The following is a 24,770-nucleotide window of genomic DNA, read 5'->3' on the forward strand; positions in this document are numbered from 1 at the left end:
TAACGCCCAATTCAGAAGGTGACAACAGATGTTGCATAGTTGAACCCCACTCCTGGTGGAAAAATATACATTTTTGGTCATAATGGACTATTTCACAAAATATGACAATCTCTATGCTACCCTAGACAAAACAGCACTGACTGTGGCTAAATATCCACAAGGGAACTGTTTTCAAACCATTTTAAGTTGGTGATCTGGTTTTCATGACAGATCCAGCCAAGCTGCACTGTAAACTAGCATCACGTTGGAAGGGCCCCTGCAAAATCCTACATCAGTTCGACACAGATGGACAGCCTGGTGTCACATACAGGGTACTGGACTTGAAAACTGGACTTGAAATCACCTCAAACTACCTCAAAAGTTATCCATCATTCTATGATGACGTTGCAAAGAATAGGCAGCCACAAGTGTCAGCAGGGTTTTGTAACTTCAGCCTCTGTCCCATACAATCCCCCCCCCCCCCCCCCCCTGCCCTCTCAGGGGCATTTTGATTCAGTCACCCATTATCTCATGAAAATGGTTTGAGACAGGCAGCCCCACTGTCAGCTACTCCTGTGAGAGCACTCCGACAGGGTCCCCCCCCCGGGCATATACAGAAGCCACATCAGCTGAAGGACTATGATTGCTAAATATATTTTTGAAAAAAAGGAGAGAAAAATTGAAAGATAAGAAAATGAGTGACAAAAAAAAATAAAATCTCCCTGTCTGGTAAAAAAATATATAGTGCTTGTACTCTCTTGGACTATCACAGGAGTAGCTGACAGTGAGCCGTCCTGTCTCAAACCATGTCCATGAGATAGTGGGCAATGGAATGACAAGAATATGCAAACACAGAACACTTTCAGATCAATCATATAAACAGATTAGAGATTTACTTTCCCAAATCTCCTATCCCTTATTATTTTTTATCATTTCTAGTTCTGTTTATCTGAAAGTGTTCTGTATTTACATATTGTAGTCACAGTCTAGTAAGAATGTGGAGTACTGTCATGTTTTATCCCCTAACAACTAACATGTTCTTCTCATGCTTTACGGTTCTTTTACTTCTAAAATAATGTCATTTTCTTTCTTTTTTTTCTTTTTACAGGGATGTATGTAGAAAGTGATGTATCTCCTCACCAGGAGTGGGCGTAATCACTCCATGGAATATTTTACCTGGGAAAAGGTTATAGAGGTTCATGCATGTTCCCAGGTGGTCTTTTAAATGTTTTTATTACATTCTTCTTCTATTTTACGCCATTTTTCTCCCCAATTTTCGATCTTGTCTCATCGCTGCAACTCCCCAACAGGCTCGGGAGAGGCGACGGTGGAGTCATGCGTCCTCTGAAACATGACCCGCCTAACCGCGCTCCTTAACACCCTCCAGTTTAACCCGGGAAGCCAGCCACACCAATGTGTCAGAGGAAACACCGTTCAACTGGCCTTTGACGCATGACATGTTCTATGTGATTATTAATAATCTAAGCGATTTGGCTCATCTTTATATCTACGCCTTACAATCCCAAACCCTCACCATCCTAAACTTGACATTTTGTGACCCGTTTCAGGAAACTAGGCATATGTCGCGGGTCACGACTTCACATGAGAGCTATTTGAATATAATCCTTTTTTTATCATAATGCATTTTTTGGCTGAAATGCCTTCTGGAACATGTGAACTGTAATGTGTCTTAATAACAAACCTGTATGCCATCTGTAAATACAAACAACATTGTTAACCTGTTAATTCATAAGCCTTGTGACTGTGATATGTAGGCCTAAAGGCCGAGACAATAAGAAGTCAGTGGCAGAATAAATTCAACCACACCTTTGTTTCATCACAAAACCGAATAGCAACCTCTGTCTGTTTTAAGTCCACAAAGAATATTGCATGTAACAGAGCTAGCCACTGGAGGAAAACAACACTACAAGATGCAACAATGCAATTTATTTCTGTCAATGACGTATTCTCTCAATGCGATTTGATCGCCAAAATCCAAGCTGGCTTCCCTCTACTCTTTTTTTCTTCTTTTTTTTGGTGTGCCAGGACCATTCACAGTTGTGTTCTCTGTTTACCTCAATGCTAATTGGCAAAAAAAAAATTACGTTTTTTTTTTTTTTTTTTTAATCAAGAGAGGCCAAAAGCTCGCTGGCTTCCCTTGCAATCAATATTACGGGTGGCAACAATGTCAGACTCGTTTGGACCAGACAGGATCAGATTGATGGCCTACACACACTGAGACAGGGGTGCTGTTTTGCTCACTGGGATGCATTATCCTATGAGATTCATTCAGCGTCTAGCGAATTGATGGAAAATGATGAAAAAAAACAGACGAAAGATAAAATACATTTCTTTTTATAAAATCAGTTCTTGGTCAATTTTTGGGGGAAGCCTGGCTTCCCTTGACATCCATGAATACACACCACTGGCAGCAACATTGCTCTGGGATATTGCCACAGAAATTGCCAATGTATCGTGGCCTTTTATGACAATGAGTTTATTTATCATTTTTTTCTCAGCATCATTTCATTCTTAGCATCATTATGCACACCAGATAACTAATTGTAGTCTGTTGCAGAGATACCCACATACAGAAATATGGCCTTGTCAATAAATGGAATATACAGTGCCTTCAGTGAGTATTCACACCCCTTGACTTATTCCACATTTTGTTGAGATATAGCCTGAATTCAATATGGATTAAATATATTTTTAATCCCCCCTTTACACACAATAGCCCATAATGAGAGTTATTTTTTTGTTGTTGAAATTTTAGCAAATTTATTGAAAATGAAATATAGAAATATCTCATTTACAAAAGTTTTCACACCCCTGAGTCAGTACATGTTAGAATCACCTTTGGCAGTGATTACAGCTGTGAGTCTTTCTGGGTAAATCTCTAAGAGCTTTGCACACCTGGATTGTACAATATTTACACATTATTCCTTTTAAAATTCTTTATGCTCTGTCAGGTTGGTTGTTGATCCTTGCTAGACAGACATTTTCAAGTCTTGCGATAGATGTTCAAGCTGATTTAAGTCAAAACTGTAACTAGGCCACTGAGGAACATTCAATGTCGCCTTGGTAAGCAACTCCAGTGTATATTTGTGTTTTAGGTTATTGTCCTGCTGAAAGGTGAATTTGTCTCCCAATGTCTGTTGAAAAGCAACGTTGCTTTTTATCCCCAAAAAATCCCTAGTTGTTGCAAATGTGTGTGTGTGTGTGTGTGCGTGATAATCTACAGTATGTCTGGTATCTTTCAGAGAGTTAATCAGAGTTACTCATTGTCATGCAGGCAGAGGCCAGTGGTAGAGGAGGAGTTGAACTGTGCGTTAGCTCTTTGATGTGAGGAGGAGTTAAGTGTAGAAGACTACAGTCAGTCAAAGTTCTGTCTCTGTGTGAAAGCCTTTCTCCCATTAGGATCTGGATGAGTCAGAGAAGCCTAGAGTACATTCAAAGTTCTGGTTGTAAAAACCTTTCGTTAGTTTGAGAATAAATGTGCCCAACCACCTTGATTCAGTCTTATGTCTTAAGGTTCGTACGAACCTGTGCTGTTGCAAACTAAATGGGAGCTAGAAGCAAGAGGAAATAGTGTTTAATAAAAGCATACACTCTTTGATAAAAATATATATATATATAACTGCCATTTCTATTCAAACACCAATTGCCATTCCAGCATGATTACACAAAGTGTATTATTTTATTCAAATATAAATCAAATCCAACCAACAATGCAGTTCAATATTTTTTTTAAAAGAAAATAGAGTCTTTGACAATTTTTGTGGCCTTCCTCTGACACCGCCTGGTATATAGGTCCTGGATGGCAGGAAGCTTGGCTCCAGTGATGTACTGGGCCTTACGCACTACCCTCTGTAGTGCCTTATGGTCGGATGCCGAGCAGTTGCCATACCAGGTGGTGAAGCCAAAGTCATAAGATAAACATTTAGGCTAGATAAATAAAGTTTAAATGTCATTAGAATTTTAGCATTTTTGGAACCTAGCTTGCTAACTTAGGCTCGTTCTGTTGCGATAACGTTAGTTATGTTGTGTCAGAGTTAAGGCCCGGGCCATCCACCATGCCAATAACTATGATGGTAACTATGATGATACAGCTAAGGCTGTAGCACTATAAAACGTTGGGGAGCATCCACACTAGAGGAACGTTTATCGTTTGTTGTTCTACAGTCCTACACCTGTCAGTCAACTGTTCAACGCATAGTACTGCGTGCGGCATATTAAATAAGGTGGCAACACAAGACCATTCGTGAGGTCTCTTAACTGGTTCAGACCATTCAGGGCTTTCAGGGTGTGTTCATTGTCATAGTGACAACTGTAAATAGTACTTCAGTGTGCAAAATTTGAAATTGTGTGTTTTTTTTTTACATTGGATAAAAGCAGAGACACAGACCTACAAAGTGGTATATCATACACTGCATTTGAGGAACAGTGAGAAAGTAATTATGCTTTGAAAGTTGATACATTTTCTCACTGTTGAGAAAATGGTCTTTGGATGTTTTGGTACCTACTGGAAAGCTCTTCTTTGTCTAAACCCATTCAGCATCATTCACACCCTCTTAAGCTTTAGCATTAGGCTATAACTAGCCAAGAAAATGGCTCTGAGATATGAATAATAAGATCATACACGTAACAATAGCTAGAGAGCCAGCCAGCTAACATTAGCTACCTAGCTAACAGTGCACTTTAACTTGACATGAAAACAACTTTGTCAAAATTAGAAGCGTGTAATATCTGAAAATGTAGCTAGCTAGACTATCCGTATACATCATGGTTGGATGCTTCTCCCTGTCACGGATGCCATGGTTGCACTTAGTTTGAAGATGTAATCCAGAGACAGGTGTTTTCTCCATCTCCTTAGCTGTCATACTCTAATTCCACTGATTTCAAAACTTGGTCCTCCAGAAAGTGGAGAGCAACACTTACGCAGTTCTACTAAGCAATATATATTTGTTTAAAGCAGCATTAGACAGGATTATATTATATGATATGGTTTGGAAAGGTATTTCCGCCTAGTCACGTACAGCTGATGTGTTGTGCATTGAAGTCCACAAGCAAAGGGAAAACGTGAGATGAGGAGAGCGCATAAATGCGAGAAGGAAAAATACATGGCTGCTATGAAAGTGAACAGGTGATCAGGGGTGTATTAATTCCACAGATTCTGTTGAAAAATGTTTCTTAAATGGAAGCAAACAGAACAAAAAGGGGACATACCTGAATTTGTCCAATATAAACTCTTGTTTGAAACTGTTGGACTAATGATTACACCCTAGATCAGCTAGATGCAAGCAAGAGTGTGCAAGGTGGTATTGAATGTGTCACTGTCTGTCCATGTCACCTCAAAATTTTCACTCGACCTGTGTGCACCTATGTTGTAAACGTTCATTCATAGGCTAGGTTGTAGCGACCTTGTGATGGGTATAGGGAAATTTTGAGAATCATGTAGTAGCCTAAACCTATCACTGTTAAATTGAACTGGGTGAATGGAATATGAATGATAGTCATCCAATATACTGTAATAGAAATAAGGTCATGCTCATGAAAAAAAAAATCGTCCTCCCTCATCTTAAAACGGCACCGACCGCAACTGAGTGTACAAAACATTAAGGACACCTGCTCTTTCCATGACATAGGTCAATCCAGGTGAAAGCTATGATCCCTTATTGATGTCACTTCTTAAATCCACTTCAATCAGTGTAGATGAAGGGGAGGAGACAGGTTAAGGGATCTGCCCGTTTGTTTCAATACTTGCCTAAAATGACATACCCAAATCTAACTGCCTGTAGCTCAGGACCTGAAGCAAGGATATGCATATTCTTAATACCATTTGAAAGGAAACACTTTGAAGTTTGTGGAAATGTGAAATGAATGTTGGAGAATATAACACATTAGATCAGTGGTGTATGTGCAAAGTTTTAGACTGATCCAATGAACCATTGCATTTCTGTAAAAAATGGTGTATCAAGACTGCCCAAATGTGCCTAATTGGTTTGTTAATAACTTTTCAAAGTTCATAACTGTGCACTCTCCTCAAACAATAGCATGGTATTCACTGTAATAGCTACTGTAAATTGGACAGTGCAGTTAGATTAACAAGAATTTAAGCTTTCTGCCAATATCAGATATGTCTATGTCCTGAGAATTTTCTTGTTACCTACAACGTCATGCTAATTAACTCAACCGTCCCGTGGGTGGGACACCAATCTGTAGCGATCCTTAAGATTATAATTATTAAAGAAGGATTTTCAAGCCTTGAGACATGGATTGTGTATGTACCATTCAGAGAGTGAATGGGCAACCCCCAAAAAATAAAGTGCCTTTGAACGAGGTATGGTAGTAGGTGTCAGGCGCACCGGGTTGTGTCAAGAACTGCAACGGTTCTGGGTCCACCACCCAAAGGACATCCACCCAACTTGACACAACTGGGAAGCATTGGAGTCAACATGGGCCAGCATTCCTTCGGAACAATTTCGACACCTTGTAGAGTTCACTTTGTAGAGCACATCGACACCCAGCGTAACAGTGTCTTTACGACAGAAGGCAACTTTCATTTGTGGCTTCACACATCAGCACATTTTCTCACTAGACAGCTGTCCACCCAGTTAGCTCCAGAACTGGCTGAGTCTGACATGGAAATAGACTGACTAAAACAGATCTTGTCAGTCTTGTCTATTGCACCTCTAACACCCCCCCCCCCACATAAATATAACTTCCTGCCTGCCTGTTGTCATTCTGAGAAACCTTTCTCTTTGTCCTGGGGCGTGTTATGACATTTTGACCAGGCTGCTATTTTTCTCCTTTCTGTCACAAAAATCAATCTCTTTTCATCTTTTTCCTTCCCCCTTCCTCCCTCGACTCTGGAGTGGAAATGTGTTGTAGGTTGGAACATGGAGCGAGGCAGAGCTTTGTGTTGGTGACCTACAGTATCTCAGAGCTTTGTGTTAGTGAAACACTGTGTTTTTGACCTGACTAGTCTCTGGGTTCCGGGCTGTTGTGGTTGGAACACAGTGGAGCCATACTTGCGAACATTAGAAATAGTTTCAGTTTAACCTGGACCTCCATCTCATAATGCGCATCAGCCAATTACAATCGTTGACGTAGTTGCAGGTGATCAAACGCTCGCTATATGTTAGGTGTTCCAATCAGATAACCTGGCAAACTTAGCCCTGTGCTAACCTGCACAGCTGGCTGTGATTATATCCGGTTCAAATTCCATATCGGCCAATTAAAATGCCGTAAATGGATGTGATCCAACACTTGTTCATGAAAGCATACTTTCAGAAGTCCAACGGCAAGTCCAACGGCAAGTTCTGATAATCAAAGCAACTTGATCACATGCGTATGACTGACTGGTATTATAGCTCACAGAGTAGAGCACCCACCTCCTCATCATTGTGGCAAGAGTTTGAGTTTTTCCCCCTTTGAAATGTAGAATAACATTTATTGTTTTAGTGTGCTGAGAAGGTAAGTGCAGCCAACAGTTTGAATATGAAGATTAATAATGAATTTAATAAGGAGCTTACATCTTTCTTCAGCCTTACAGACAAACACACTGCTGTGGCCTAATAGTCATATTGCATAGGCTATAATACACGGATGTGTACGCCTAAATGTAGCACTACAACTTTTTACATGCATTTTTAGAATCATTTACTTTGTCACATATGCGTGAGGACCAATAGTGGTCGTTTTTTCCTCAAATAAAAACCTTTGCCCTGAGGGGAGACGAAATCGACGACATCATATCTCGACGTCTCTGGGCTTAACGCCTTAGTGGATCACACCACCAATTAGTGATAGCAGTAAGGGGTAAATTACAGCCATTTGACATGACCACGAGCATCTTCGACTTTTTTTAAAAATGCTGTACGAATATAAAATTACATGTTGTATTAATCACCCTACATCTTTATTGCTGTGAAAGCACATGAATGTGTGTGAAACAGAAAAACGGGTGAATTTGTCATATAGGTGAAAAGGTGCCTTTTGAATTTAGTATCTAGTAGCCTAGTCAAGAATGAATCATACAATATTATTGGGACACTACACTTTACAGACCTAGAGTTTTGAGTTTTAAAATATCCCTCTGGAGGCCAAATCTACCTATATTTTAAGAAATTGCCATTGGTTGGTGGATATAAAGTCAAAGATGTTTGATAGGCTGATTGCGGAATTTGTTACAGGAAGTAATCACTGTCAGCTGGTGAGGTTACCATAGGGTTAACGTGGCCTAGGTTATCTGATGGGAAAAGCTATAATGTAGCGATCTATCATGTGCAACTACACCAACGATTGTAATTGGCTAATGTGCATTTTGAGACGGAGGTCCAGGTTAAACAAACCTTCTCTAATGTTCGCAAGTATGGGCCTCACAGTGTTTGTATCCTGAGGTCTCTGGGTTCTGTTCTGGGCTTTAGACTGCAGCTGTTTCTATCGGAGACTGACCTGAGGACAGTAGAACCTGTGTATGACAAGGAGTTTAGGGACTGACAGTTGTGGAGATGATACAAGCTTCTTCCTAGCCTGTTCTCATATCTGTTTTCCAATTCCAATCACATCTTGGACCAGGTTAGCATCTTCCATACAGTCCTGCCAAATGCGGATGGATCTGAACAGCTGTGTTTGAGATTATTACCACGCCTGTCTGCTGGCTTTCTTGCTTAACATATTCTCTACACTCTAAATTTTAATATTGAATATTCACACACTTCATAAACGTCTACGGTCAATGCATCCATCTATCCCTCCATAGTGTAAAGAGTACAGTAAGTGTACAGCAGCCAAGGACACACCCTTTTGAAGGTGAGTGGGAGTTACTTTAGCTACATTATGTCTAGTCTCCAGGATTTAATACCTCATGATGTGCTGCTGTCCAATCTGCCCCAGATCAGTGACGAACCATCAGATATAGGATGTGCCCGAAAAGGCACCCTATTCCCTATATAGTGCACTGCTTTACAGTAGAAAGTAGTGCACTGTAAAAGGAATAGGAACTCAATCAGATAGCAGTGGCTGGTTTCATATGGCACCATGCATACAACTGTATGCTAATTTAAAGTGGAGACTAAAGTGGAGATTTATATGTACATAAATTGAGTACAGTATAGTGGAGATGTTACTGTGTGATGGTACCAACCCAGAAGTCTCTCTCTCTTTGTCTCTCTCTCCGTACCTCCGTCCACTCTCTCTTCATCTCCCTCCTTTCATCTCTTAGATGTAAAGTAACTCAAATAGATGAGTTTCTCAGTTTCAGGACCAGTTCATCCCATATTACAGTGTGAAACCCCGAGGTCTCCAAATACTGTAGTAACAGATTACAGAAGCAGCACTTCCCATTTGTCTCTGTCGCACTGTTCTACTAGCTATGTTATTTCCTGTTTTTTTATTTACCCAAGTTTCTATTTGTTTTGTCAGTTTTACAGGTACAATATCCATTTCAATAAATATATTCAGTTCATATAAAAAGTACCCATGTGCTACACTGTACTACGTTCTCAAGAGGAGCGGTCAATCAACAAAAACACAGGAAGTGCAGCATGATGTAATCATGTAATGGGTTTTCCTCTCACTACTTTGATCTACAGTATTTGAACTCACCCTGTCTGACCCCTGATCTCTAACCGTCCATCACAACTTGCTTAGCCTAGTCACCTGGGACTTGACCCTAAACAACCCAACCATTCATCAACCAGTTACAATGGTTGACCAATTAAGACTATTTAATTGTACTTACAGTGCCTTCAGAAAGTAGTCAGACCCCTTGACTTTTTCCACATTTTGTTAAGTAATAGCCTTTTTCTAAAATGGATTAAATATAATTTTAATTCTACACACAATACCCCATAATGATAAACTGAAAATGGAGATGTGGAGATGGGAGAACTCTGTGGAGATGGGAGAACCTTTCAGAAGGACAACTATCTCTGCAGCACTCCACTAATCAGGCCTTTATGGTAGAGTGGCCAGACTGAAGCCACTCCTCAGTAAAAGGCACATGACAGCCTGCTTGGAGTTTGCCAAAAGACACCTAAAGACTCTCAGACCATGAGAAACAAGATTCTCTGGTCTGATGAAACCAATATTGAACTCTTTGGCCTGAATGCCAAGCATCACGTCTGGAGGAAACCTGGCACCATCCCTACAGTGAAGCATGGTGGTGGCAGCATCATGCTGTGGGGATGTTTTTCAGCGGCAGGGACTGGGAGACTAGTCAGGATTGAGGCAAAGTTGAACGGAGCAAAGTACAGAAAGTTCCTTGATGAAGAGCGCTCAGGACCTCACACTGGGGCAAAGGTTCACCTTCCAACAGGACAGTGACCCTAAGCACACAGCTAAGACAACGCAGGAGTGGCTTCGGGACAAGTCTCTGAATGTCCTTGAGTGGCCCTGCCAGAGCCCGGACTTGAACCCGATCGAACATCTCTGGTAAGACCTGAACATAGCTGTGCAGCAACGTTCCCCAGCCAAGAGTGTGCAAAGCTGTCATCAAGGCAAAGAGTGGCTACTTTGACGAATCTCAAATATAACATATATTTTAATCTGTTTAACACTTTTTTGGTTACTACATGATTCCATATGTGTTATTTCATAGTGTTGATGTCTTCACTATTATTCTACATTGTAGAAAATAATAAAATAAAGAAAAATCCTTGAATGAGTAGGTGTGTCCAAACTTTGACTGGTACTGTATGTGATGTAAAAAAAATTATACTCAGGAGGCTATCCAACCTTTACTCAGAACAAATAACCCTTGCTTTCACAAAAGCTGTTTTCTGCAAAAATACATTCCTGTATGTAAATATTATAGGATGTTCTAAAATCAACGTTCTCATGTACCACCCGTTATGATAACCAGACATTTTCAACAGGCCCGGTAGTTTACTGCCTTTGGTGGTATATGGCAGTATGTATTAGTACTGAATGGTTATGATTACTGTTTGGTTTGTGTGTGTTTTGGTTATGATTACCTTGTGGTGGCAGGGGAGAGAATGTACTGTTACAATATAGATTAGAACCCTGCCAGTAATACAACCTGAATGTATTTTATTCACTGCCATTTCATTCACAGCCTTACCAAAAGCCATTAAGAAAAATTTGTAATGCCTTGAAAAATTAAATGGTTGGATGTGGACATACTGAGAAGTGTGACAGATTGATGTATGATGTCTGTATAGTTTTGGAAGGCCAGGTTGATGCAATGTGTCATTTGGTGTCACAGACATGGAGAAATTATATTCAAAGATGAATTGTTTTGCACCATAAATGGCAGTTGACAACTACACCCCCATAGGAGAGGTCAAGGGTCATGAGAGCCCCATCAATGCCATCTACACCAACTCAAGACACATCTTCACCACTTCCAGGTGTGACAATATTATACCACAGACACACGCACACTAGTGATAGGCGGGTTTACCCACAACCACAGTCCCCGTGGTTATATCTGTGGGGCAGGTGGGTTTGGGGTCATGAAATATTGTGTGGATGAAGGGCGGGTGGTTGGCGGGTGGGTTAAATAAAGAGAAAACAATGCATTAAAAATCCATAAATGTATAATTCTTGTGCAATTGATCTATAGGCTACATTGAGGTTTTTGTTTCAAAATTTGTACCTGCAAATAGTGTGTAAGCCTAAACTTCAGGGCCTAACTGTACGTGTGGCAAATACACACCAATCTGCAGGCTTTTGGGAACTTGGGCAGAAAAAGTCCTTGATGATCCAGTGAGGCAAAAAGGACAATGTCGGAGTTGAATTCAATAAGAGAAGGCTATGAAATGGACAGTTGAAAATAAAGTGAAGCGAGGGCCAGAACAGTAATGTTTGGGAAAGATTATGTGAAGTGGTAAATGAGGATGATAGCATTGTCGGCTATGTTATGTGTGACGATTGTGAGGCCCTATACAAATTAGAGAGTCACAAGACTGGGACTTCAAATATGGCACTTCAAGGAAACGCTAGCCTGTTCAGATGGGTTAAATCGAATAATGACCTAACTGAAATCTGGACACTGACTGTAGGTCTATAACCTTTTCACATAGCCTAATATTATATGAACTATTATTAATTAACCTGTTAGGGCTAGGGGGCAGCATTGACACGGCTGGATAAAAAACATACCCGATTTAATCTGGTTACCACTCCTACCCAGTAACTAGAATATGCATATACTTATTACATATGGATAGAAAACACCCTACATTTTCTAAAACTGTTTGAATGGTGTCTGTGAGTATAACAGAACTCAAATGGCAGGTCAAAACCTGAGAGATTCCTTTACAGGAAGTGGCCTGTCTGACCATTTGTTGAACTTCTTTTCCATCTCTATCATTTACTAAGGATCTCTGCTCTAACGTGACACTTCCCACGTCGTCCATAGGCGCTCAGAGCCCGGGAAAAAACAGAATGTCGTCATTCCAGCCCCAGGCTGAAACACATTATCGCCTTTCTCAAGTGGCCGATCAAGAGACACTGGCTTATGCGCGTGACCCCGACCGCCCCCGCCTTTGGGATTTTTTCCTCTGTTTGCCGAAAAGGAGATTCCCTGTCGGAATATTATCGCTTTTCTACGAGAAAAATGTCGTAAAAATTGATTTTAAACAGCGGTTGACATGCTTCGAAGTACGGTAATGGAATACTTAGAATTTTATTGTCACAAATTGCGCCATGCGCGTGACACTTCTTTACTATTTCGGATAGTGTCTGGAACGCACGAACAAAACGCCGCTATTCGGATATAACGATGGATTATTTTGGACCAAACCAACATTTGTTATTGAAGTAGCAGTCCTGGGTGTGTATTCTGACGAAGACAACAAAAGGTAATGAAACTTTTATAATAGTAAATATGATTATGGTGAGTGCTAAACTTGCCGGGTGTCTAAATAGCGAGCCCGTGATGCCTGGGCTATGTACTTAGAATATTGCAAAATGTGCTTTCACCAAAAAGCTATTTTAAAATCGGACATATCGAGTGCATAGAGGAGGTCTGTATCTATAATTCTTAAAATAATTGTTATGCTTTTTGTGAACGTTTATCGTGAGTAATTTAGTAAAATGTTAGCGAATTCCCCGGAAGTTTGCGGGGGGTATGCTAGTTCTGAACGTCACATGCTAATGTAAAAAGCTGGTTTTTGATATAAATATGAACTTGATTGAACAAAACATGCATGTATTGTATAACATAATGTCCTAGGGTTGTCATCTGATGAAGATCATCAAAGGTGAGTGCTGCATTTAGCTGTCTTCTGGGTTTTGGTGACATTATATGCTGGCTTGAAAAATGGGTGTCTGATTATTTCTGGCTTGGTACTCTGCTGACATAATCTAATGTTTTGCTTTCGTTGTAAAGCCTTTTTGAAATCGGACAGTGTGGTTAGATTAACGAGAGTCTTGTCTTTAAATGGCTGTAAAATAGTCATATGTTTGAGAAATTGAAGTAATAGGATTTTTAAGGTTTTGAAAATCGCGCCACAGGATAGCAGTGGCTGTTACGTAGGTGGGACGAATTCGTCCCGCCTAGCCTAGAGAGGTTAAGCATTTCTTGCAGTAAAACGATAAACCCCTTGTACATTTCGACTCGGGAACAGTAGTAGAGAATATTACTTGCCAATGTTCAAGCATGAATTTACAAACTTGATGAACTCAGAGCGAGGATCTCCTTCCAGCGGAACATCAGATCAGGCAACATACTCTGTTTTTCTGAGACTTGGCTTTCTTCCAACACCCAGATGGATTATATACAACCGGAGGGATTTAACAGTTTTTCAAGCGGATAGGAAGCGGGCTCCTATCTTGCGAGTTTCTGCTCCGCCGACTTGGAATACTTGGTCATAAAATGTCTTCCTTTTTAACTTCCGAAAGAGTTCACCGGGATTATCGCCATGGCTGTGTACATCCCGCACCAAGCCGACAGCAAAAAGGCTCTCAAAGATCTTCATTGGACCCTGAACAAACTGGAGACTGGATTCCCAGAGGCAGCGTTCATTGTTGCGGGGGGCTTTAACAAAGGTAATTTGAGATCCGTGCTCCCAAATTATTACCAACACATTGACTGTCTAACTCTCGGAAATTCTACTCTTGACCACTGCTACACGACTTCTCAACACGGGTATAAGGCCCTCTCCCGTCCTCCTTTCGGAAAATCCGACTATGACTCCATCTTGATTCTCCCTGCCTACAAACAAAGACTCAAGAGGGAAGCTCCGGTGATCAGGTCTGTACAGCGTTGGTCCGACCAATCAGAATTCACACTCCAAGATTGGAATATGTTCCGGGTTGCCTCTGGAGATAATGTCAATGAATATGTTGACTCAGTCACCGGATTCATCAAAAAATGCATAGATGACATGATACCGATTGTATATTTCAAAACGTACCTGAATCAAAAAAATGTGGATTGATAGCAGCCTTTAGGAAAACTGAAAGATAGAGATGCTGCTTATAAACAGGGCAAGGTGACTGGGGACAATAGTTTGTTTAAACAGTACAAATATGACTTACGCAAATTGATCAAGATGGTGAAACACAAGTATAGAGACGAAGTGGAGGAGAAATTCAGAGGGTTGGATACAAGGCGTATGTGGCATGGGCTCCTAACATTCACAGATTACAAAAAGACAGACAGACACATCACGGTCACAAACGCCACCCTACCAGACGAGTTATACACCTTTTTCTCAATATTCAAGCACAATGACCCTGAGCTGCCAAGGAGAGCCCCCGATGACAACGTGGGCTACACACTGACAGTTTCCACTGAGGACGTATCTAAGTCATTCAAACGTGTTAAACCTCACAAGGCTGTCGCCCCAAATGGCAACTCTAGCCGTGCTCTCAGAGCATGTGTAGACCAGCTGGCTGTTGTGTTCTGACATTTTCAATCATCTCTCCCTAGCTCAGGCCTCTATACCCACCTGCTTCTAGATGTCCACTATCATCATAGTGGACATCTCAACATGGGGGCCCCACAAGGGTGCATCCTCAGTCCCCTCCTGTATTCTCTGTATACCCACGACTGCGTGGCCTCACATAGTTCCAACTCCATCATCAAGTTTGCTGATGACATGATAGTAGTAGACCTGATCACCAACAACGATGAGACAGCCCACAGGGAGGATTTAGACACTCTGACGGCGTGGTGCCAAGTAAACAACCTCTCCCTCAATGTTAGCAAAATAAAGGAGCTGATTGGACTTCAGGAGGAACCAGGCTGGACACGACCCCATCCACATCAACGGGGCCCCGTGGAGACAGTCAATATCTTCAAATTATTTGGTGTACACATCTCAAAGAAGCTGAAATGGTCTAATTACATGGACATTGTAGTGAAGAAGGCACGATAGCGACTCTTTAACCTCAGTATGCTAAAGAACTTCCCTCACAGTGTTCTACTGGAGCACCATCGAGAGCATACTGTCGAGCTACATCAAAGCCTGGTACAGCAGGCTGTGATGTACCGCGGACCTCAAGGCTCTTCAGAGATTGATACGTGCAGCCGAACACACCGTTTGGGTGCACACTGCCTGCCCTACAGGACACCTACAACACCAGGTGTCGCAAGAAGGCCAAGAAGATCATCAGGGACCCCTGCCACCCTAGCCATGCCCTGTTCTCACCGCTTCAATCACTCAGATGCGGCAGTTCAGGAACATTATGGCAAAAACTGAAAGACTGGCCAATAGTTTCTACCCTCAGACCATCAGGCAGCTGAATAGCCACCACTAATGAGCTACCTGCTCCCCCCTCCCAAGGCTATTCCCTCCCATGGACATGTCCACCAGAGCTGTCCACCAGAGCTGTTGCCAGAGAATTTAATATTAATTTCTCTACAATAAGCTTCCTCCAATGTATTTTTAGAGAATTAGGCAGTACGTCCAACCAGCCTCACAAGAGTGGACAACAACAACAACAACATTTTATCACGGCAACTGGTCTGATACATTCACCACTGCAGGTAAATAATGTACTTACATTCAGTAATCTTGCTCTGATTTGTCATCTTGAGGGTCTCAGAGATAAAATGTAGCATAGTTTTGTTTGATAAAATCTATTTTTATATTCAAATGTAGGAACTGGGTTCTACAGTTTGAACCCCTGCTGTCTCTGGCTCCACACCCACCCCGCCCAGCCATCTAGATGTGTGAAAGTTAGTGTATAAGCTAATGATCCATCATGTATGACATTCCTCGGAGTGTGTAAATTTACAAAAATGATATGGTAATACAAAATGTATGTTCCCTATAGTTATGTACTTGAAAATGTATCAATTGACCAATTTGCTACAGACTTGATACAAAATACTGTGCAGTATTGCAATGCTTCCCTGAATCAATCTGAAACTTTGCACACACACACTACAAAATATAAAGTGCGCCCAAACTGCAATATTATATTATGGCCTTTCTCTTGCATTTCAAAGATGATGGAACAAATAAATAAATAGAAAACGCATGTTCTTTTCTTTGTATTATCTTTTCCCAGATCTAATGTGTTATATTCACCTACATTATTTTCACAAACTTCAAAGTGTTTCCTTTCAAATGGTATCAAGAATATGCATATCCTTGTTTCAGGTCCTGAGCTACAGGCAGTTATCTATGGGTATGTCATTTTAGACGAAATTTGGGAAAAAAGGGTCTGATCCTTAAGAGGTTGCATAGTTTGAAGCATTCATCGATTTATGATATTATTCTGGTGAGCAAGAGTTAATTTAGTCTTCTATGGCAGTAATGACAGAAGAGAAGCTGCATGTACCTAATTATAGACAAGTTCACTAGCAAATTGAATACCAAAATGTCAGAAATCAAAACACCTAAATTAGGCTTAAAAAAATGAATCCTGCACCCCCTGTCAGAAACTCGTTCTGACGTCTCTGACTGCAGCCTACAAAGCATTTTCAATCAACTCATTTGTGGGTTTAGGTCGGGTGCGGGCCTCAGACATTAATTTTATCACATATAGTCTGGTGGTTGCGGATGGGTTATTAGCAATTGCGGGGCGGGTGAACAAACAGCTGACCCGTGCATCACTAACACACACGTTTTCCCATATCCTCATCTTTCTGGAACACTCTCTGAAAGCCAATGGAATCAAACCGCTCAAACGAGATGAGTCACCTCAGCAGCACAATACAATGGGACAAGGAAAGGTGCCACTGCATCTGAATCAAATTACAGCGTTTAGCTGAATGATCGAGCCAAAATTACACATCCTCAAGCATAATGAGACCCAATTGCACCCCCTCCATAACTCTCTTTGTTAAACATAGGTGTTAAGAAGCACTCAGCCAAATGGATTAAGTCTTGATTTAGTCAGTGGACTCACTCCATTTGGCTGAGTGCTTCTTAACACCTACATTTAACAAAAAGAGAGTTATGGAGAGGTAGAGGGGCCGCCCACCCACACTTGAAAGAGTGTGTTTTTAAGGGTGACGATATCCCACTAGGCACAGACATCAATTCAACATATATTCCACGTTGGTTTAATGTAAATTCAATGAAGTGGTGTGGAAACAACATTGTTTCAACCAGTGTGTGCCCAGTGGGGTGCAATTTGGTCTTATTCTGCTTGATGTTGCGCAATTTTGACTCAATCATTCAGCTAAATGCTGTAATTTGATTTAGTCAGTGGACTCACTCCATAGTGAGGTAAATCCACCTTGAATTTACCTGGCTTATCTCCATCACTGCTGACACTCACGATGTACCGGTAGGTCGGTAGGAAATAGAGGCTGCAGGCTTCACCTTCATGCTCAGCACAGCAGCTGGTTTCAGTTCATGTTCAAGTTGTATTAGTCGTATGTACAGGATATGCATGGTATACGTCGTTCAACGAAATGCTTACTTGTAGATTCCTCGGTCGACAATGCAACAATAATAAGAAATAATACAAAATAAGAATACAAACAAAGTAAAATGGCAGTAGAATAGAATAAATATTTTAGCATAAGTATAATACAGGAAGGCACAATTTATGGTTCAATATTTATACATGTATTGGGGAAGGGGGGGTGAGAGGCAAGTGTATACATTGAGCAGTATAATAGGAGTCTGGCAGCAGCAGTTGTGATGTGTGTGTGTGTAGAATGAATGTATATGTGTGTGTATGTCTGTGTGGGTGTGTGCATGAATGAGTGCATATGTGTTAAGGAATGGACAATCAAAGCAGGTGGTCAGTCCAGTACAAGTGTTCAGCAGTCTGATGGCTTGTAGATACCAACAGGCTCAGCGACAGTTTCTATCAGAACTCATGCTCTGATACCATCTGCCCAACAGTAAGGGAGAGAACAGCTTGTGGCTAGGGTGTGTGGGGTCCTTGATACAGCCTTCCTCAGGCACTGTTTCGAGTAGATGTCCTGGATGGGTGGGAGCACATGATGTACTGGGCCATCTTTACCACAAGCTGGAGGGCCTTGCGGTTTGAGGACTGAGCAATTCCCGTACAAGGCTGTGATGCAACCGATCAGGACACTCTCGACGGTGCAGCGGTAGTATTTGTTTTTTGCAGATAAAAGAGTCGTAACCCCGTCCTTTTGGTTATTACTGCACTATGTGGGTATTACTGCACTAGCTACAAACAACGGAAAAGTACAATAACACTCACCCACTCGCTCGACTGCCAAAACCAAACAAACACGAGAAGGAGATGCAGTTTTACACATGAATTTATATGGCTTCTTCTTAGTGGACGTACAGTTGAAGTCGGAACTTTAGGTTGGAGTCATTAAAACTCGTTTTTCAACCACTCCACATACTTCTTGTTAACAAACTAGTTTTGGCAAGTCGGTTAGGACATCTACTTTGTGCATGACAAGTAATTTTTCCAACAATTGTTGACTCACAGAATATTTCACTTAATTCACTGTATCACAATTCCAATGGGTCAAGTTGAATGTGCCTTTAAACAGCTTGGAAAATTCCAGAAAATGACATCATGGCTCTAGAAGCTTCTGATAGGCTTATTGACATCATTTGAGTCAATTGGAGGTGTACCTGTGGATGTATTTCAAGGCCTACCTTCAAACTCAGTGCCTCTTTCTTTACTTCATGAGAAAATCAAAAGAAATCAGCCAAGACCTCAGAAAAAAATTGTAGACCTCCACAAGTCTGGTTCATCCTTGGGAGCAATTTCCAAACGCCTGAAGGTACCACGTCCATCTGTACAAACAATAGTACGCAAGTATAAACACCATGGGACCACGCAGCCATCATTCCGTGCAGGAAGGAGACGCGTTCTGTCTCCTGGAGATGAACGTACTTTGGTGCGAAAAGTGCAAATCAACACCCGAACAACAGCAAAGAACCTTGTGAAGATGCTGGAGGAAACAGGTACAAAAGTATCTATATCCACAGTAAAACGAGTCCTATATCAACATAACCTGAAAGGCTGCTCAGCAAGGAAGAAGCCACTGCTCCAAAACTGCCACAAAAAAGCCAGACTACGGTTTGTAACTGCACATGGGGACAAAGATGGTACTTTTTGGAGAAATGTGCTCTGGTCTGATGAAACAAAAATAGAACTGTTTGGCCATAATGACCATTGTTATGTTTGGAGGAAAAAGGGGGATGCTTGCAAGCCGAAGAACACCATCCCAACCGTGAAGGACGGCGGTGGCAGCATCATATTGTGGGGGTGCTTTGCTGCAGGAGGGACTAGTGCACTTCACAAAATAGATGGCATCATGAGGTAGGACAATTATGGGGATATATTGAAGCAACATCTCAAGACATCAGTCAGGAAGTTAAAGCTTGGTCACAAATGGGTCTTCCAAATGGACAATGACCGCAAGCATACTTCCAAAGTTGTGGCAAAATGGCTTTAGGACAACAAAGTCAAGGTATTGGAGTGGCCATCACATAGCCCTGACCGCAATCCTATAGAAAATGTGTGGGCAGAACTGTGTGTGAGCAAGGAGACCTACAAACCTGACTCAGTTACACAAGCTCTGTGAGGAGGAATGGGCCAAAATTCACCCAACTTCTTGTGGGAAGCTTGTGGAAGGCTACCTGAAACATTTCACCCAAGTTAAACAATTTAAAGGCAATGCTACCAAATACTAATTGAGTGTATGTAAACTTGTGATGAAAGAAATAAAAAAATGTGATGAAAGAAATAAAAGATGAAATAAATAATTCTCTCAACTATATTCTGACATTTCATATTCTTAAAATAAAGTAGTGATCCTAACTGACCTAAGACAGGGAATTTTTACTAGAACTAATCTCAGGAATTGTGATAAACCGAGTTTAAATGTATTTGGCTAAGGTCTATGTAAACTTCCGACTTCAACTGTATATAGTAGCTCCCCAGCGCCAACACTTGGTTTGGAATGTAATTACATTCTAGCATGGCTAGTATTTAACGTTAGCCAGCTGGAACCAGCTAGGTAGCACCGGTTCTCCATATGACGTTGAGAAATAGTGCACTGTAGGTAGTTCCGAAGACATCCGGAAATAAGTTAATAAATATGTAAAAACTGTCAAATATAACTATGTTTGTAGTTATAGGTAACCACATTGTGACTACAACTAAGTTACTAAGTCTTTCCCCAAACTGTGTTGTTACTTTAGTGAGTAAAAACTCTTCGTTTCCTATCCTTTAAAATAGGAAATCTGAGGAAAATGCTTCCGAAATTCTATCAACATCTCCTGTGCTATTTGCGCATCAAGCACTCTTCACAATTGCTCCTTTCCCTTCCAGGATGGCTACTAGGCCCTCCCCCACCCACCCTTCAGCAAATCAGATCAGATCCCCCCCCTCTCTTATAGGCAGAAACTTAAAATGGAAGTACCTGTGGCAAGGACTGTTCAGTTCAACGTTGGCCTAACCAATCAGAAATCTATGCTTCAAGATTGTTTTGTTCACGTGGACTGGGAAATGTTTTGGGTTGCCTCAGAATAGTATTGGCCTATATATACACTGACTCAGTGACTGAGTTCATCAGGAAGTGCATAGATGATTTTGTTCCCACTGTGACGATTGGAACTTATCCAAACCTAAAACTGTGGACAGATGGCAGCATTCGCACAAAACGTAAAGTGCGAAGCACCGTATTTAACCACAACAAGGTGACTGGGAACATGGATGTGTACAAACAGACCAGCTACAGTGCATTCTGAAAGTATTCAGACCCCTTGACTTGTTCCACATTTTGTTACGCCTTATTCTAAAATGTATTAAATTGGGGGGTTTTCTCATCAACCTACACACAATCCCCCATAATGACAAAGCAAAAACAGGTTTTAGATTATTTCCAAACATATAAAAATAAACAAAATGAAGGAACTGATCGTGAACTTCAGGAGGCAGCAGAGAGAGCATGCTCCCATCAACATGGCAGCAGCGGAGAGAGTGAAAAGCTTCAAGTTCCTCGGTATGCAAATCACTGACAACCTGAAATGGTCCATTCACACAGACAGTGTGGTGAAGAAGGCACAACAGCACCTCTTCAATCTCAGGGGGCAGAAGAAAAATCCCACAAACTTCTACAGAGGCTTCATTGAGAGCATCCTGTCGGAATGTATCACAGCCTAGTACGGCAATTGCACCGACCGCAACCGCAGGGCTCTCCAGAGGGTGGTGGTGGGGTCAGCCTAATGCATCACCAGGGGCACACTGCCTGTCCTCCAGGACATCTACAGCACCTGGTGTCACAGGAAGGCCAAGAAGGTAATCAAGGACCTCAGCCACCCGAGCCACGGTGCAGGTGCATTAAAGCTGGGACCGAGAGACTGAAAAACAGCTTCTATCTCAAGGCCATCAGACTGTTAATTGTCACCACTAGCCGGCCTCCGCCCAGTACACTGCCCTGAACCATAGTCACTGTTACTAGCCGGCTATCACCCAGTACTCTACCCTGCAACTTAGAGACTGCTGCTCCATGTGCTGTACATAGTTATTGAACACTAATCACTTTAATAATGCTTACGTACTGGTTTGCCCACTTCATATGTATATACTGTATTCTAGTCATCATATATAACTACTGCCGTACACACACTTTATATACATATTTATATTCCGGACTGTGATTTCTTGTTCTGATATTTCTTAATTTTATGGATTTGTGTGTTTTGTTTTGTATTGTTAGATATATCACTGCACTGTTGGCGCTAGAAACATAAGTATTTTGTTGCACCTGCAATAACATCTGCAAAATATGTGTACTGGACACAACCAATAAAATGTCATTTGATTTTGACACTTAAGCGGACTCTCGAATCACTTAAAGACTCACAGACTCACATTCACATATACCGTGAACTGCGGGTGCATGGAAGTGCACGTATTCCTGCAACCTGTACTCTACACTGGAGCATCATTCACCACCATCAACAACAAAATAATTAGCCAATACATGGTGACACAGTGCAACCAGCCAATCTATTAAAAGTGATTCATCCAGCTAGGTTCTGGAGAGCGGCTGGATGGAAAGTGGCACTGTAGCACAGTGATAATTACATAACAAACAAAAGGGCCCATGCCTGTGTAGATGACCATTTTTTTCAATCCAAGTGTAACTTTCCTCAATGAAAGAATTGATCCCTAATTTTTATTTTTTTTAAAGCTGATGTGAAAAAGATTACAGCATTTGCGATACTGACATCTCAGCTGTAACTTCCTATCCTGTATTATTCAGCCACAGCCTACCTTAGTCGAATGCAGACAGCAGTCCCACCCGAAACCCCTCCACTCTCAGTGAGTCTCCCGTATCCATCAGCCTACATTGTCTACACGGAGTATACCAAAACATTAGGAACCCCTTCCAAACATTGAATTGACTATGTGATGCTGATAGTGTGCTTGCTAATGATCTCAGTTGATTAATGGTTACCTTGAACTATCTGCACTGACGCTATGCACACTCACAAGACTATACACTGAGTGTACAAAACATTAAGGACACCTTCCTAATATTGAGTTGCACATACCCCATTCAAAAGGTACTTAAATATTTGGTCCTGCTCATTCACCCTCTGAATGCCACACATCCATGTCTCAATTGTCTCTAGGCTTAACAATCCTTATTTAGCGTGTCTCCTCCCCTTCATCTACACTGATTTGAAGTGGATTTAACAAGTGACATCAATAAGGAATCATATATTTCACCTGGATTCACCTGGCCAGTCATGGAAAGAGCAGGTGTTCTTAATGTTTTGTATACTCATTGTACATCTACGATCCATAGGCTATCTGTCCTCACCATAACGCGCGGCCAGTCGTCGGGACTCAACAGCAGTTGAAGACTACTTGCTGAGTGGTGTGTTATCAAATGTAAAACTAACGGTATGTTCTTTAAAGGCGTTGCCAAACATCACAGCGTACACGAAAAGCCTTGGGATATTCCTACACGTGGACGTCCACAACTGACCACGGACTATTATGGTTAAGAATAGCACAGCTTTGGAACAATTTTGGAAAAACTTAGAACTGAAGATCAAAGACTCCCGGTCCACTCGGGGTTAACCACTTACCTGCATGAGACGGTGATCTCTACTTTAGTAGCGGGGATGTTCCCGGTGATCGGGTCGAAATCATAAACCGAGGCCATGTCCCCCAGTTTGTCCATGACGTCCCCCTCCATGGGCGCAAGCCCAAGGGCGAGCGCGTGGGGCGACTCGGAAGCGATCCGTGACTCGCACAGCCTGGCCCCAGTCGAGCGCGTGTTGGGTGGTGATTGTGTCGTGTCCCCCCTCCCGGTGGGTCGCGAGGACAGGTCGGGGATCAGATCACACGCCAGCCCCCCGCGATGAGACTGGGAGAGCCAGCCAGAGAGAGAGAGTAGGAGAGAGAGAGAGAGAGAGAGAGAGAGAGAGAGAGAGAGTAGGAGAGAGAGAGAGAGAGAGAGAGAGAGAGTAGGAGAGAGAGAGAGAGAGATATTCAGGGAAACCGGACACCAACAGCCTTTCTCTGAAGAAGAGCACTTAGCAAACTGTCCATAGATAGTGCCGTTTTGGCTGGAGAGACCATGAAAGCGACGTGCCGCTCTACCGCGCTAGCTACAGCTGTTGCCGCACCGCTGACAGGCAGAGCATCGTAGGGGAGTAGCCTGGTGACCTGCTCTTTGCGCGTCAAGCAGAGCTCTACTGCAACCGCTGGCCGATGAGCTCAGACTGCACGGACCAGAGACTGAAGAGAGAGAAAGCGGTTTCTACACTACTGCTCTGTACTCCACCTCCCTTCTTCCTTCTCTACACAAGTTATTCCACGCGGGCGTTCCCAGACCAGCCCATGCCCGCCTCTTAGCCAGATGCGTAGCCTACAGCTGGCCAGCTCTGAGTTTGCTGCTGTCACAGCTCCAAGTGTAATAATGTGATGGACAGCCGTTTTGACACATGGGTGTGGGTGGGATAATATTTCTTCTCTCAGCAAGAAGAAACAAAATCTGTTATTTTCTGTATGAAATTAATTTTGCAGCGCTGCTCGAATAAAAAAAAAAAAAAGTAGGCTACCAAAATTATAATTCCATTATTTCCAACTGTAAAGGAAACCTGAATCCGACATGGATGCATTAGGCCTATGAAGTTATCGACACGTCTGCTCTGTTAGATATCGATCCATTGATTCATTTAGTCAGTTGTTGCTGTTACATAACTATGTGTGTGAGAGATAAAGAAAAATAAAGAAAATGCGAGAGAGAGAGAGAATGTACAGAGCTACATTGAAAGTGTGTCTCGTTTTAGCACCACATTGGTGGACAGCTTCCAAGTCGTCGGCGCGGCTTGTGCTGCTTTCATAGAGCGATCCGCTTTCATAGAGCGATCCGCTTTTATAGAGCG

General features: G+C 41.9%; 1 protein-coding gene across 2 annotated transcripts in view; it reads right to left on the reverse strand.

Moving 5' to 3' along the window:
* LOC106582685 (copine-5) overlaps positions 1–24,206 on the reverse strand; it is a 197,548-nt gene extending 173,342 nt beyond the window's left edge. The window contains exon 1 of one of the 2 annotated variants that reach the window (XM_014165981.3): positions 23,466–24,206. In XM_014165981.3, coding sequence (XP_014021456.1) covers positions 23,466–23,575 — 110 coding nt within the window. In that variant the 5' untranslated portion in view covers positions 23,576–24,206. The remainder of the gene's footprint in view (positions 1–23,465) is intronic. The other variant, XM_014165982.3, reaches the window with a different exon arrangement.
* Between the last annotated feature and the right edge of the window lie 564 nt (positions 24,207–24,770).

The sequence above is a fragment of the Salmo salar genome, chromosome 22 (assembly GCF_965601325.2).
Source record: "Salmo salar chromosome 22, fSalSal1, whole genome shotgun sequence".
Taxonomy (NCBI): Eukaryota; Metazoa; Chordata; class Actinopteri; order Salmoniformes; family Salmonidae; genus Salmo; species Salmo salar.